This window comes from Peromyscus maniculatus, chromosome 10, assembly GCF_049852395.1.
Source record: "Peromyscus maniculatus bairdii isolate BWxNUB_F1_BW_parent chromosome 10, HU_Pman_BW_mat_3.1, whole genome shotgun sequence".
NCBI lineage: Eukaryota > Metazoa > Chordata > Mammalia > Rodentia > Cricetidae > Peromyscus > Peromyscus maniculatus.
In genome coordinates this window covers 12,219,269-12,234,922 of record NC_134861.1, presented here as the reverse complement: position 1 = coordinate 12,234,922, position 15,654 = coordinate 12,219,269, and the positions used below count along the sequence as shown (strand labels likewise).

The 15,654-nt window shown below is 43.2% G+C and overlaps 1 protein-coding gene across 1 annotated transcript in view; it reads left to right on the top strand.

The window, feature by feature from the left end:
- The window catches only part of Pkd1l1 (polycystin 1 like 1, transient receptor potential channel interacting), a 127,831-nt gene that overhangs the window by 50,790 nt on the left and 61,387 nt on the right, over nt 1-15,654 (top strand). The window contains exons 17-22 of the mRNA XM_076546950.1: nt 671-847; nt 2,417-2,494; nt 6,564-6,706; nt 7,396-7,516; nt 10,500-10,611; nt 15,412-15,610. Of these exons, the coding sequence (XP_076403065.1) occupies nt 671-847; nt 2,417-2,494; nt 6,564-6,706; nt 7,396-7,516; nt 10,500-10,611; nt 15,412-15,610 (830 nt within the window). The remainder of the gene's footprint in view (nt 1-670; nt 848-2,416; nt 2,495-6,563; nt 6,707-7,395; nt 7,517-10,499; nt 10,612-15,411; nt 15,611-15,654) is intronic.

The following is a 15,654-nucleotide window of genomic DNA, read 5'->3' as shown; positions in this document are numbered from 1 at the left end:
CCACACAGCCTGCAATCAGACCTCCACACAGCAGCCAGGGGCCTTTCTCAGGCACAAACCAAATGGCCAGTTTCCTCAGCCACTGGTGGCTCCCTGCCACTTTCAAGACAAATATTTCCTTCGGTGGCCACAGGTATGTCTCAGCCTCACTGCCCACCTTCTGGGCCCCATTCTCTTTCTTCAGCCACCCACAGAGGGCCATTCCCACCACACTTGGTTTCTACTCAACCTGGAGACTTCCTCCAGATCTTCACTGAACTCATCCTTTGCTCTGAATCCCTGCCCACTGCCCCAACAGAAGCCCCATCTCCGACCCCTGCTTCCTTCTGTTCCTCACACTCACTTTCTCTATGAAACTACTGTTTTTCCTCTGTCATTTTATCATTACCTGACTTTGCATTATGAAATTCCAGATCACAAGGTGGAAGGGAGGAAGAAAGGAAGGCGAGGAAGGGGAGGAGGGGGGAGAATACAGAAAGGAGCTAATGGGAGGTGATTATAAGACACTAAAGTACATCTCTTGAATACGCATACTTATTAAAGGCATTGTTTTAAAAGTGCTGTATCCAGCAACCACAGAAATCAGTATTAGCATCAACCTTGAAGCATTCATGCTTCACAAGACTGTAACCTTTCCCATTCTCTCCTGTGGCATGATTTCTCTTCCTAGGCAACAGTGCCAACTTCCAGGAATCAGGACCAAGCACCAGCACCGAGGAGAGTGCCAATGGTGGGGACAACCTACTGGGTCCTTTCCTTCACACAGGCAGAGCAAAGCCAGCTCTCATGGTTGACTGGCCCAAGACCCTGGTCAACCGAGCTGTCTTCCACAACTACACCTCCTCAGGTATGAACACGCTCTTTGTACCCTGGATTCACGGCCATTTCAGAAGAGTTTGGGAACCAGCCCTCAGGTTCTCCCAAGTCTTTTGTCTTAATGAAAGAATGGAACCACTCAGCCTTCTCTACTCATGTCTGTTCTTCTGGGGACCACAGCCCATGGCTCCTTCTCTAAGGATGAAGCTAGCTTCATCTGTCCCCTAGGTGTCCCCAGCTGCAGATCAGTATGGAGCTTCTGATCTGGGTGGCACCCCAACATGTAGATTCTGCCTGTCTTTTTTTTTTTTTTTTTTTTTTTTTTTGGTTTTTCGAGACAAGGTTTCTCTGTGTAGTTTTGCGCCTTTCCTGGAGCTCACTTGGTAGCCCAGGCTGGCCTCGAACTCACAGAGATCCGCCTGGCTCTGCCTCCCGAGTGCTGGGATTAAAGGCGTGCGCCACCACCGCCCGGCTGATTCTGCCTGTCTTTAAGACCTTGCATAGAGTAGATGTTCCATTTACGTGGATGGATCGAATAAAGCTGGCCCTGTGTGGAAAAGGAATTTTTAGCCTGTCTTCTCTAGCACAGGCATATTTGTTTGTCTGCTCTTGTGGGGCACTGCCTTTCTGAGTACTACACGAGAGTAGGTAACCCCCATAAGACTTTGGGGGAAGCTATGGATTTCATGCTATTTTTCAGGGATTTTCTACTTGCTCTTTCCACTCACTTGTCTTAGGTTTTGGATCTCTCCCAATTTTGAGGAATGCTAAGCAGGATAGGTCAACTTACTTTTGAAGGGGAAAAGTTAAAAACTTTTCATAATCAAAATTCTACAAAAGCTCAATATGTCCATCATATTTTAACAGATAAGTCAAATTTATAAAATAAAAACTCAAACATTGAGCTTACTGTAAATGCACAAAATGAGATCTTACCAGCATTCTCTTATTACTAGGGAAATCTACCTCATTTCTGAGCTGTAGGTGACTGGTCCACCTCAATACTGCTTCTGTTGGATAAGGATGGCCTAGAGATAGGAATTTGGGTTCCTTAAAGAAGGCTGGTACCCCACAGACTAGTGTCCTTCCCAAGTATGAACAGAACATGTGTCTTAGTTAGGGTTTCTATTGCTGTGAAGAGACACCATGACCACAGCAACTCTTATAAAGGAAAACATTTAATTGCAAATGGCTTACAGTTCAGAGGTTTAGTCCATTGTCATCATGGAGGGAGACATGGCAGCATGAAGCTAGACATGGTGCTGGAGAAGGAGCTGAGAGTTCTACATCTTTATCCACAGGCAGCAGAAAGAGACTGTGTCCCACACTGGGTGTAGCTTGATCATATGAAACTTCAAAGTCGACCTCTACAGTGACACACTTCCTCCAACAAGGCCACACCTACTCTAACAAGGCCATAATAGTGCCACTCCCTATGGGCCAATCACACAAACACACGCATCTATGGGGGCCATACCTATTCAAACCACCACAACATGTAACCAGGGTATTTTTTACTCACACCCTTGGAACAAGGGTGGGGCTCACTCCTGGGATCCCACTGACTGCCGCTTCCATGTGGACACTTCCTCTTCTGTAGGTATCATGGGACCAGCTGTGACAATAACACCGTTCTCACTGAGCAGTGGCGAGATGTATGTCTTACAGGCTTCTGTAGGTATGTCAAGGTACAGGTTGGATCTAGTGTGGGGAACCATGAAGGCTTTGGTCATTATATACTTTTTCCTAGAAACAGCAGTGACTCTCTACTGCAACCCCTTGCTCTGGGCCTCACCACTTCCTTCTCCCCTGCTGCCGCCTTCCCATTATTTGTTACTCACATTATTTGCTGTAATGTTCTCCTTTCTTATGGAATCACGTGCATGTTTAGAACAGGATAAACAATGACCAGTTACTGTCCTTCTTGTATGTTTGATTTTTTTGGTAGATACCTAATGTCTTAGGGTTTCTATTGCTGTTGAAGACACCATGACCATGGCAACTCTTATAAATACTTATTTAATTGGAGTGTCTCGTTTACAGTTCAGAGGTTCAGTCCATCATCATCATGGCGGGGAGCATGGTGGCATGCAGGCAGACATGGTACTGGAGTAGCTGAGAGCCCTATATCTTGCAGGCAACAGGAAGTCAACTGAGACATTGGGTGATATCCTGAGCATAGGAAACCTCAAAATCCACCCTCACAATGACACACTTCCTCTAACAAGGCCATACCCATTCCAACAAAGCCACACCTCCTGAAAGTGTCACTCTCTATGAGATTATGAAAGCCAGTTAACTTTCAAACTTCGGCACCTGAGTAGGTCACCTTCACTGCATACATTTGATCCCAACCATGTGTTATTGCCATTGTTCTGAGTGCTCAGTGTGGGCTGGAACTTATCCACACTTACCCTGCTCAGTGCCCCACAACTCTTCCTGTGTTTCCACGACTCAATCTGAAAGCATTCTTTTGGGTAACTTCTAAACATTCCCCCATTTCTGGGGACTTTCAGTCCCACTTAACACACACAGGAGATTCAGGTGATATGCAAAGCAGATGCTTCATCCATTTTTGCATTCATTAGGAACCACCATGAGCCAGGCAATAGAGGCACAGCTGTAATAACAGCAGTAGGGAGCCTGAGGGAGGAGGATTGCAAGTTCAAGGCCAGACCTTACCTCAGAGCAAAAACAGATAAGCAAAACTTAATGTGCACTTCCAATTTTGCCTCCTGGGTTTGTATATACATCCCTCACGGAAGAAACACAAGGCTGTTTGTTTTCTGATATTTCATAGATTGGCTCTGGATACTCACCGCTGCCGTGAGCCTCTGCCTGCCGTGTCTAGACACTAAGCCTCCATGCCTGTTTCTGCCCACAGAGACAATGTTTGCTTCTGTTATATTGGATACCTTTGCTTCTCAGTAGCTCATGTGCCATGTACCCCCTCACCCCAGTTTGGAAACCCCCCAATCAACAAACTAAAAGCCATTCTCTTAGGCCATGTGCCTTCTTTATATGCCTAAGAGTCTCCCCATGATCCCTGGGTCCTGTTCAGTGTCCTCAGCCATCTGGGAGAGTTGAGCTCAGTCTCCAGATGTCCTGCTCAGCTGTCCATCACTTAGCCCACACAAAGCCTCCCTAACAGCTTCACTCTCCTGTGCTCTTCATCACACACACGGCACTGGGTGGCTGTCCTTCCTTGTGTTACTTGGGGGGAATACCCTTGCCCCTATGTCCCTTTCTTAATTTGGTATGCTAGTCACCACCCAGGGTTGCTAGCTTTCATCGCTTCTTCTTCTACGAGGACTGGGCAGTTCAGCAAGGCCGAGCTAGTCACTGTATCCTCTTGGATTTCACTTGTGTTGAAGGGTCTATTCTCTGTGGTTGGTGTTGTTATGCCACTGTTAAATCCGGAGAACAGGCCCAGTGTTCGGCCTGCCAGAGCCACATGAACAGTCCCCATGGGACCTGATGAGGATTTTTGACAATGTGATATAGAAAGCTCCAGCCTGTAATTTATCCTGAGAATATATTACTTTTTAAAAAAATTGTGAAAGATAATAAATTATTTTTTTAATTTTATTTTATTTTACAATACCATTCAGTTCTACATATCAGCCACGGGTTCCCCTGTTCTCCCCCTTCCCACCACCTCCCCTTCCCCCCAGCCGACCCCCATTCCCACCTCCTCCAGGGCAAAGCCTCCCCCGAGGACTGCTATCAACCTGGTAGACTCAGTCCAGGGAGGTCCAGTCCCTTCCTCCCAGACTGAGCCAAGTGTCCCTGCATAAGCTCCAGGTTTCAAACAGCCAACTCATGCAATGAGCACAGGACTTGGTCCCACTGTCTAGTTGCCTCCCAAACTGATCAAGCCAATCAACTGTCTCACCTATTCAGAGGGCCTGATCCAGCTGGGAGCCCCTCAGCCTTTGGCTCATAGTTCATGTGTTTCCATTCATTTGGCTATTTTTTTTCAATAATTGAGTAAAACCGAAATTTATTATAAGCCACAGTCATCCTAGGGACCTCCATGGTATATATATATAGCCTCCATGGTTCTATGGGTTGTGGTCTGATTGTTCTTTATTTTATATCTAGAATCCACTTATGAGTGAGTACATACCATGACTGTCTTTCTGGGTTTGGGTTACCTCACCCAGGATGATTTTTTCTAGTTCCATCCATTTGCCTGCAAATTTCATGCTTTCATTGTTTTTCTCTGCTGAGTAGTACTCCATTGTGTATATGTACCACATTTTTTCCATCCATTCTTCCGTTGATGGGCATCTAGGTCGTTTCCAGATTCTGGCTATTACAAATAGTGCTGCTATGAACATAGCTGAGCATGTATCTTTATGGTATGAATCAGCATTCCTTGAGTATATGCCCAAGAGTGGAATGGCTGGGTCTTGAGGTAGTTCGATTCCTAATTTTCTGAGAAACTGCCATACTGATTTCCACAGTGGTTGTGCAAGTTTACATTCCCACCAACAGTGGAGGAGTGTTCCCTTTGCTCCACATCCTCTCCAACATTGACTGTCATTGGTGTTTTTGATCACAGCCATTCTGACAGGTGTAAGGTGGTATCTCAGAGTCGTTTTGATTTGCATTTCTCTGATGATTAAGGATGTTGAGCATTTCTTTAAATGTCTTTCAGCCATTTGTGATTCTTGTTTTGTGAATTCTCTGTTTAGCTCTTTAGCCCATTTTTTTAATTGGACTGTTCAGTATTTTGATGTCTAGTTTCTTGAGTTCTTTATATACTGTGGAGATCAATCCTCTGTCAGATGTGGGGTTGGTGAAGATCTTTTCCCATTCTGTTGGCTGTCTTTTTGTCTTATTGACTGTGTCTTTTGCCCTGCAAAAGCTTCTCAGTTTCAAGAGGTCCCATTTATTAATTGTTGTGCTCAGGGTCTGTGCGTTGGTGTTTTATTTAAGAAATGGTCTCTGGTGCCAATGTGTTCAAGAGTGCTTCCAACTTTCTTTTCTATTAAGTTTAGTGTAACTGGATTTATGTTCAGTTCTTTGATCCATTTGGACTTGAGTTTTGTACATGGTGACAGATATGGATCTATTTGTAATCTTTTACATATTGACATCCAGTTATGCAGCACCATTTGTTGAAGATACTTTCTTTTTTCCATTGTATAGTTTGGGCTCCTTTGTCAAAAACCAGGTGTTCATATGTGCATGGATTAATGTCAGGGTCTTCAATTCAATTCCATTGGTCCATATGTCGGTTTTTATACCAGTACTAAGCTGTTTTTATTACTATAGCTCTATAGTAGAGTTTGAGGTCAGGGATGGTGATGCCTCCAAAGGTTGCTTTATCATATAGGATTCTTTTAGCTATCCTGGGTCTTTTGTTTTTCCATATGAAGTTGAGTATTTTTCTTTCCAAGTCTGTGAAGAATTGTGTTGGGATTTTGATGGAGATTGCATTGAATCTGTAGATTGCTTTTGGTAAGATTGCCATTTTTGATAATAAATTATTATAGGGTGATTAATAAAGCAGAAAGTACACACCATGGTGTTTAATCACTGGGGAGTAATAACTGTGCCTGTTGGGGTGTATCTGCCCAGAGAATTCTTAGGCAGATGTTTACAGCAGACTCTAGACACAAGCTGAGGACAAGAGAAATGTGTGTGTGTGTGTGTGTGTGTGTGTGTGTGTGTGTGTGTGTGTGTGTGTTTCACTGTTCTCTATACCAGCTGAAATCCTCATCCTGTCCTTCTCGTAGCTTCAAAGCATGCCTTACTAGGCAAAGCTCAACTCTACGTAACGGTCAACCAAGTCCCACGGGACATGTCCTGTCAGGTGCGACCCCACAGTGGTATAGAGGCACATACCATCTTCAGTGTCTTCTGCATGTCAGGGAAACCGGTATGTGAGAACCCTTGTCTGTCCTGGGGGGTGCGGGCAACCACAGCTCTTGGAAAGCACAAGAATTCTTTGCATGGTGGGTTGTAGGGCTGGCCCTGCCCTGCAAGGTAGAAAAGTTGTTCCTGCATGAATGGTGGGAGGGGCTTCTCCTACTAGTAAGAACAACCTTTTCATTAGAAGGAGAGGATTCTTGAAGGGCTTCGCCACAAAGTCAGGAGGCTCTGTTACCTATGGGCATAAAAGTAGGAGGTGGGGGACTCAGCCTGAGGCCTAACTCCATCACCAGAGCATGTCTCTGACCTACACTCGACCTCTTTGTCCTAATTTGGACAATGTAGAAGTCATTCTACATTTTTGAATAGGATCTTGTGAGGATCTGAGGAGAAAGGGTCATGATTTACAGGTTGAGAATCACTGTGCTAGGGGATCCAAAGACAAGAGAGCCAGCTGATTCAAGTGTAGAATCCTGCTTCATGTCAGAAGCCCTTTGGCTTAAGAGCAGATGAGTCCTACAGAGCCAGGAGGCCTCTCCCGTCTATGTGTACTGAGAATGATGAAAGCACATTAGTCTGGGCTGCAGAACATAACCAACAGTGGCCATGAGGGTGGAGTTGTGTGGAATTGGTTGGTGATTCCATCCACAGTATGTTCAGGTTCCTATTTTTCTACTCCCATGGATTGGATCATAGGACTTTCATTACGAATTTCGTTACCGGATAGGAAACACTTCTCCACACACCCTGTACCGTGGACGAGATACCCAGTACTACTTTTTATTGCCAGCTGGTGAGGCCTCAGACGATTACAAAGGTAAGTCACAGCGTCAACCATGGGACTAGGTATGTCTACTTATCCCTCCAAACATTTTATCCTAGTTTCTAAAAACTACAAAGTATTAGAGGGGCTAGAAATTAAAATCATTTATCTACCTCAGTAAATTTAGGCCTTTAACCTGTCTTTTAATACAGAAAGAATATTAGAAACATCATTTGCAAATTGGGCTTTTCATATCTTCAATTTCAATCAAAATACAGATAATAAATATCAAAACTCTTATGTGTGATTAATATATGCAAGAATAGGATATCCCCATTTATAAAGTAAATAGCTCATATCTTCTAAAGTTTGAATTTATTATCATTGAAAACAAATTAAGGCACTCCCTCCAAAAAATCAAATGTGGGGAAAGACTGTTGAGTGAGCAAGTGGCGATCTCTCTAATTAGCCTCCCATTACAAACCCCTGACGTCAATGAGCATTTAAATTTCCTCTCTGTGTTCTCTTTGATAGAGTGTCCTTCATGAACAGAAGACCTCTCACTAGGTCCTGTTTCTCAAAGGTTCAACTAACTTACAACAGTACTAAGGCTTAATACATGGGCCTCTGGGTGATGTTGCAGATCCAAACTACAGAAATCTCAATCCAAATGAAGCCTGTGGTTCTAATAGCTTTCTATCTCAGGCACTATCCCTTAGATCCCGACTAATTCCAATCCTGCACACAAGGCCTGGTGTCACCTGATGTGACCATTTGACAAAGTGTCCGATTTCACACAACCCAGTCTGGTTAACTGGGAATGAGCTATATTTTACTTTTACTTTTGAACTTCTATATGATTCCATTGTATAGGCATGAATGAAAGTCAGCAATGTAGAAGTTTCTTCAATTTGAGACAGTAAGATGATTTCAGCCCAAAGTCTGAACTGGTCCATCTAACTGATGTGCTTGAATCTCCCATCTCCTTTTAAGTCAAAAAAGTATTTTCTTGCTGACACCTTTCCTGTCTCCTCCAAACTTTCCCTCACTCCCAGATTCAAGTCACACCAAGCAAACTTCTCTGAGCTTTGTGATCATGTTCTGATTAGCATGATGATGGTTTTATATTTGCATCTGAGCTCGAGTTCTCCTAAGGCCAAGCAAACAGACTCTCCAGCACAGTAGGCATTACTGAATAGATGAAGGTGGTGTTCATGGATCTTCCATCCACAAATCTTTAAATACTAAAATTGCATTCTCCTGCCTTCTGGAAATTTTTCTCATAATGACTGCTCAGGCCAAGCACCCTCACTTCTTGGTGGTGGTCAGAGGCCCATCCTAAGAGCTGAGTCAAAATTGCACTTGCCTTGATGAAGATGTTCAACTAAGTAAGTTTGCCTCTTATGGTGCAGGTTACATTAACACCTGACATGTTCCTTACCTGAGAGCTTCATGTAGGAGCATGAGAACCTCTTTCCACCAGACAACCATAGTCCACAGAGCTAGACAGACATCTAAATAGAAGATCTTGAGTCAGGAACTCATCATCATGTTGAAATGAAGAATGTCTTGGCATAAATCTATAGTACCAAATCTTAGGTCACAGGCCTGGGGCAGTGTCATTTGTTGCTCAAATCCTTCATATGTGTGATAAGTACTGGTAGTTGTTACAGTAGATCCCAGTGACTATCTGAATTCATAAATTACAACAGGATAAACATGAGCAATTAAGTAAAATAAATGAAGTAGAGTGGCTGTTTAATGTTGCTTATCTTGTCCCATCTTTTGTATGAGTTATCACATCAAATTAAATTAAGTCATATCTAACACCCACTCCTCTGCCATCCTCTCTCTTGATTCATAGTACATTATCTTCAGTGGGGCACTGAGGAGCTCGTACAGTAACTACTGGCTCAGAATCTTGCAGGAAGATAGAGCCTAGAATTTGGGCTTCTCAGTGATTGGGATACACATATCCAGGACCCATGCCCTAAGAAGGACTGATGTCCAAGTGAAGTCTCCAACCTTTAGTACTGGGTTTCAAGTTGAGTCTACTATATAGATACCCAGGGTTCACATGTGTGCTGATCTTCCTGTGTGGTACACACAACTGTACCTGTGACCATCACCCAAACCCCAATGTCACTAGCACATCTCATCACACCTTTGGACCTTTGTTACAGGAAGGAATTCCTAGGTCCACCAAGTAGCCATTTCTTGCTAGATACATACAGATGTTTGAATACAAATCTCCCCTCAGAATTCTTCTTTACCCTTGCCTGTTAAATCTGCCTCCATCATTTAGGAAGTAGTTAAAATGTGACACTAACCCTGGACCATCCATTGCAGAGTCAGGATTATACTCCCCATGACCCTGGTACCCCATTTCAGCACTCCTTATGTATTCGATGGACAGGAACACTCTGGAGGGCAGAAAAGGTCTTACCTACCATGACTTTGTGAATGGATGATGACTTACCCCCACCTCCTGCTGCACACAGTGACGGCATCTGCCTGTTTGCCCTCTGTGACACTCCCTGTTTCCCTGTCTGATGAGCATTCACTGACCTTACTTGGGTGTTCAGATCTTAGGTTGGGTGGTGACATCTCCCCAGAAGGACAGAAGAATCTTGAGGTCTTTTCTCATACCATGCCTTGTGTTTGAATTCCTAGTAAACAAGCCATTACCATGGGGCAGCACTGATGGCTAAGTGGTTAAGAGCATGCATGACTCTTGAAGCCTGAGTTTGATTCTCAGCACCTGGGCCAGGTGGCTCACAACTACCTGTAGCCCCAGCTCGGGGGAATCTAGTACACTCTTCTAGCCTCCAAGAGCACCTGCATTCACATGCACATACCTTGACACTATAACTCATAGTTTTGCTTAACATACATTCTATTTACAGATTTGTTGGTATCCTCAGTGTGTCTAATGTGGGAGGGAACAGCTCACCTTAGGTTTGCCAGCATCCCACCCCCTGTCACCATCACCCACACTATCTCTTGGATGACCCTCCTCTGTCATATTCCTTCACAGTCTTTGTTTCTACTGAGATCACAGATGGCCAAGGCTCCAAGGTGCAACCATGCACTGTGGAAGTGACTGTGCTACCCCGTTACCATGGAAATGACTGCCCTGACAAGGACCTGTAAGTAATAGGATGCAACAAAGACACCCTACAGCATAGCTTATTTTCCCTGGGGAGATGGCAAAGAGCCACTGAAAGAGCAATGGTAATTGCTTTTCTCATGCTGGGCAAAAGCCAGGGTTTCCCAGGCGTGGCCTGTTAAACACCATTTGCACGGCACTGGGCACATGCTTCAGGGTCCATGAGGCTCTTTCTTTTCTTTTTAAAACATGTTTTTAAGATTTTTTTTATTTATGCATCTTTGGGAGGGTAGTGGGAGTTGGGGTTTCTCACATGTGTGGGTGCCTAAAGAGCCCCAGAGAAGACATTGGACCCCTGAAGCTGGAGTAGAGACCATTATGAGCCACCTTACATAGGTTCTGGAAACTGAATTTGGGTCTCCTGGAAGAGCAGCAAATGGTCTTAACCACTATCCATCCTTTTAAACCATTTGAGGTATCATTTATACATTATATAGCTTACCTATTGAAATTCCTCACACTTCCAGAACACTGTTGCCTTTAGCACAGTCTAGTTTAGGAACATTTGGTCATCATAACATCTTGGAACTAAACAGTAGTCACTCCAGAATCATCAACCCTAACACCTACTTCCCAACCCCCCAAAACCAACATATGTGTGTCTAAAGATTTACATGTTCTAGAAACTTTGTGGCAATAGGATGATGAAAATTATACTCTTGAGTTCTTTATTTAACACATGAATATTTATGAGTTTCATCCATGATATGGCATAAATCAGTACCTCATTTTCTAATTAGTCAATAATATTTATTGTATTGCCTCAATTTGTTTACTCCTTGAACAGGTGATATCGTCTAGTTTTTCTGTCTGTAAGTTAGGTTCTTCTGAAGATTCTTCTGCGAGCTTTGGCATGGGTGAGCATTTTCATTTCTCAAGGGTAGAATCACTAGGTCATATGATAGCACTTGCTTAGCACTTCTGAGGAGCTGCACCATTTGGTATTCCCACCAGCACTGGCTGAGGCGAGTCATTTTCTCTGTGCTAACTGGGCTGGGGTTAGTTTTTGTATCAACTTAACGCAAACTAAAGTCATCTGGGAAGACAAAACCTCGAGAGGATGTCTCCATCAAAATGTAGACAAGCCTGTGGGGCATTCTCATGTTTAATGTTTGATGTGGGAAGGCCCAGCCTACTGGGGGTGGTGCCTCACCCCTACCCTGGGCAGGTGGTCTTGGGTTATATAAGAAAGCAGACTGAGCAAGCCATGGGGAACAAGCCAGTGAACAGTGTTCTTCCTCGGCCTCTGCTTCAGTTCCTGATTCCAGGTTCCTGCCTTGAGTTCCTGCCCTGAATTTCCTCTATAAAAGACTGTGACATGGAAGTTGTCAGGTGAAATAAACCCTTTCCTCCCCAAGTTGTTTTTGTTTTATCATAGCAGCAGAAAGAAAACTGGGACAGACCATAAACACTAAGGTGTATTTCTTTTTGTTGTTTTTAGTTCATGTGTTTTTTAATTACATAGAAGTCTTTTTTTAAGAATTTTTTTAAAATTCATTTTACATAGCCACTACAGATCCACCTCTCATCCCTCCTCCCGGTCCCCCATCTTCCTCATTCTGCCCCACCCCTCACCCGCTCCTCCAAAAGGGTAAGGCCTCCCATGGGAAGTCAGCAAAGCCTGGCACAAACCCCTCCCCACTGCATGAAGGCTGTGCAAGGTTTCCCACCATAGGTAATAGTCTTCAAAAAGCCAGCTCATGCACCAGGGATAGATCCTGATCCTACTGCCAGAGGCCCCTCAAACAGACCAAGCTACACAACTGTCTCCCGTATGCAGAGAGCCTACTTGGTCCCGGGCAGGTTCCATAGCTGTCAGTCTAAAGTCCATGAGTTCCTATGAGCTTGGTTCAGTTGTCTCTGTAGATTTCACCATCAGGATCTTGACCCTCCTTGCTCATATAATCCCCCTTCCCTCTCTTTGACTGGACTCCCGCATTTCTTGACTCTCACTCCATGCCATGGCAAGCATCTGTAGGCCAGAGGACAACTGTGTAGAAACTGTTCTTTCCACCTCAGTCTAGGTTCAGAGGATCAAACTCAGGTTGTCAGGCTTGCATAGATAGTATCTTTACCTGCTGAGCCATCTCTCTGGTCTCAAAATTATTTTGTGATTATTTTAAAAATTTATTCTTCGGGAACTGGAAACATGGCTCAGCAGTTAAGAGTTCTTGTAGCTCTGGCAAAGGACTGGGGTTTTATTTCCAGCCCCCACATGTTGGCTCACAACCATCTATAACTGTGGTTACAGGTGATCTAATGCCCTCTTCTGACCTTGAAAGGCACCAGGCATGCACATGGTACACAGACACACATGTAGGCAAAATACTCATATGCATAAAATAAATAATAGATAAATTTACTTGTTCTTTATTATGTTCATACGTAATGTGTTTGATCATATTTATCTTGAGTCTTATAGACCTTGTTGATCTCTTGCTGTTATTCTGTCCATTACTGATAGCATTATTACCTTTGAAGTCTTTCCTTTCCCTTCAGCGCCATCAGTTTTATTTTTTTCTTGTTAGATTCCCTGTGTATTCATAACTTTGTAGAATTACACAGTGTTAAGTATTTGGACAACTGTGAACACATTATAGTGTGATAATGTAGTCTCTGTTTAACAATGCATTGTGAACATTTGTGCATTAGGTTTTTAAGTTTTTAATTTTTTTGTTTTTGAGGATTTCATATTGATATGATAAAATATGATCATCTCTGACCCAATTTCCCCCTCCAATTCATTCCATATGCCACAATATGTCCCCCTACTTCACATCTTTCTTTTTTAAAAACCTACCAAATATAGTTAGTGCTACCCATGGGGGTGGGCCTAATCATTGGAGCAAGGGAATCCCATGAGTGGCCACATCCTCAAAAATGAATAATTCTGCCTCCCCAGCAACTATCCACTGCCAACAGCAAGAGGTAGAGCTGAGATCATCTACCCCATCTATGCTGGGGTTTGCCTGGCTTGATCTTGCGTAGGTCTTGTACAGGTGACTACAGCTGCTATGAGTCCATGATTGTGACAGCCATGTCACGTCCAGAAGAGAGCATTTCACAGCACTCCTCCCCATCCCCCAGCTCCTACATTCTATCTCCTCCTCCACCGTGTGTCCTAAGCCTTGGTGATGATGTGGTTAATACAGATGAGGGATGAGCACTCATTCCCTTGTTCTTCACACTTTGGCCAATTATATATTTGTAATATATATTTGTAACCTTTACCTTTCTGGTGGGTTGGACCATTTTATGATTGGGAAATCTCTCTCTGGATCATTAAAACTTGCTCCCCACTTCTTTTATTTTTAGCCTGATAGAAGTATAACTGTTCTAGGTGCCTTAAGGTATCTGTCTGAATTGATGCCTACGTGTTATAGATTCAACCATAACATTTTATAGACATTATCTTACGCAATGGATTTGTTGTTCAGAAAAGAAAGAAAAAATATAATTTGCAAACTTGCTATCCAGCATTTTTACAAGTCTATGTTTGTTTTCTTCCTATTTTTTTTTGCCTGTTGTTCACTATCTCTAATGTTCAGTCCCCAAATTCTCAGCTGCTTTTCTCAAATTTGCTTTTTGAACTATGCAGAGAATTTTCATTATTGTTATTGTACAGGTAGCTCCAGAAATTCCATGTGATTTTTATAGAAAATTCATTGCTTTTCTTTATTGCTAATCTGTATTTGATTAGTCACTATAATACCTCTATTTAATCTTCAATATTAGTTTTCTTTAGTTCTTTGAACATATTCATAATTTCTACTTTGATGTCTTTGATCAGTCCATCATTTGGGTCCTCTCACAGGAATATTGTCTATTATTTTTCCTGGGTTTGGGTCAGACAGTAAAGTTTATTTGACAGTTTCATAAGATTTCATTCACTGTATAATATATTCTGTCTCTCTGGGTGCGGGCCCCATTTTCTAAGGCTTACTGGGGCTGCTTTTGTTTACTTGGTGTCTTGTTTGTACATTTTTTGACTTTAGGAGACTAAATCTATGAAACATGCTTCCCCTAATTGTGCAATGTGTGCTATTTCTTCTCATTGATTTGTGTGTTTTTCTCTTTCACCTGGCTTCCTACGGTCTTCCTAAGTCAACATGTTCTGTTGCCTAGTATGTGATTGCTCACCAAGGATTTTTATTCAGTAGGTGTTTGTTTTATCTTTGGAGATTCAGGCTGAGTTATTCAAGTAAATGGTGTCTTGCAGTCATACAACAAAGGTAGTGTAGAACAAGGACTGGAAAAGGCATTGGCCCCATGCACAGAGCTCTGTCTAAGACATGATGTTGCCTTTCCAGGTGCAAATAAGCTTATCACTCCATTCATAAATAAGTAAAACGCCCAATTATCAAAATCTGAAGTCATAAGCTTGTGATTTTACACATAGCCGCAAATATGATGTACATGTCCCCTCTAATTTGGGTCTGCACACATGAGCTCTTAATGGTTAGGCTGCCATACTACTTCAGGCAGCTCTAGCCACTGGGCCTTCAGCTCTGGGCCACATTCCTTCCTTTGTCGTGATGCTGGTATATCGGTATCTGTTTGACACCTTGTGCTTTTTTCAGTTTTATTCAAAGGTGACGTGTTATTAGGATTCTGGTAACATGTCTAATTGTGTTTCCAGTTTCCCCCATACAGACCACCTCCCCTTCATGTCATTCTCTTTCAGTTCAGACCCATTCAAGAACAAACTCCATTCCCCCTTCGGCAGAGTAAAGTTTTACGATGTCGTCACACCATCACCACAGTTCTGTGTTTCCTTTAGATACAGCTCCACCCTGGAAAACCTGTCTTCTCTCCAGCTGCTGGGGAGTTACACAGAAGTAAGGAACTACGTCACCGTGATCGCCGCCATCCTGAGCCGTTTGTATGTGAGGAGCACAAACACTTCTTCGTGTGGTCTATGGTCACAGATACAGGATGTATTGATTTCTTCTGCATGCGAAGTACCTGTTACAGACCAGGTATGGCCCTCAGCAGGGCAGGGCAGTGTCTATAAACCTGGACA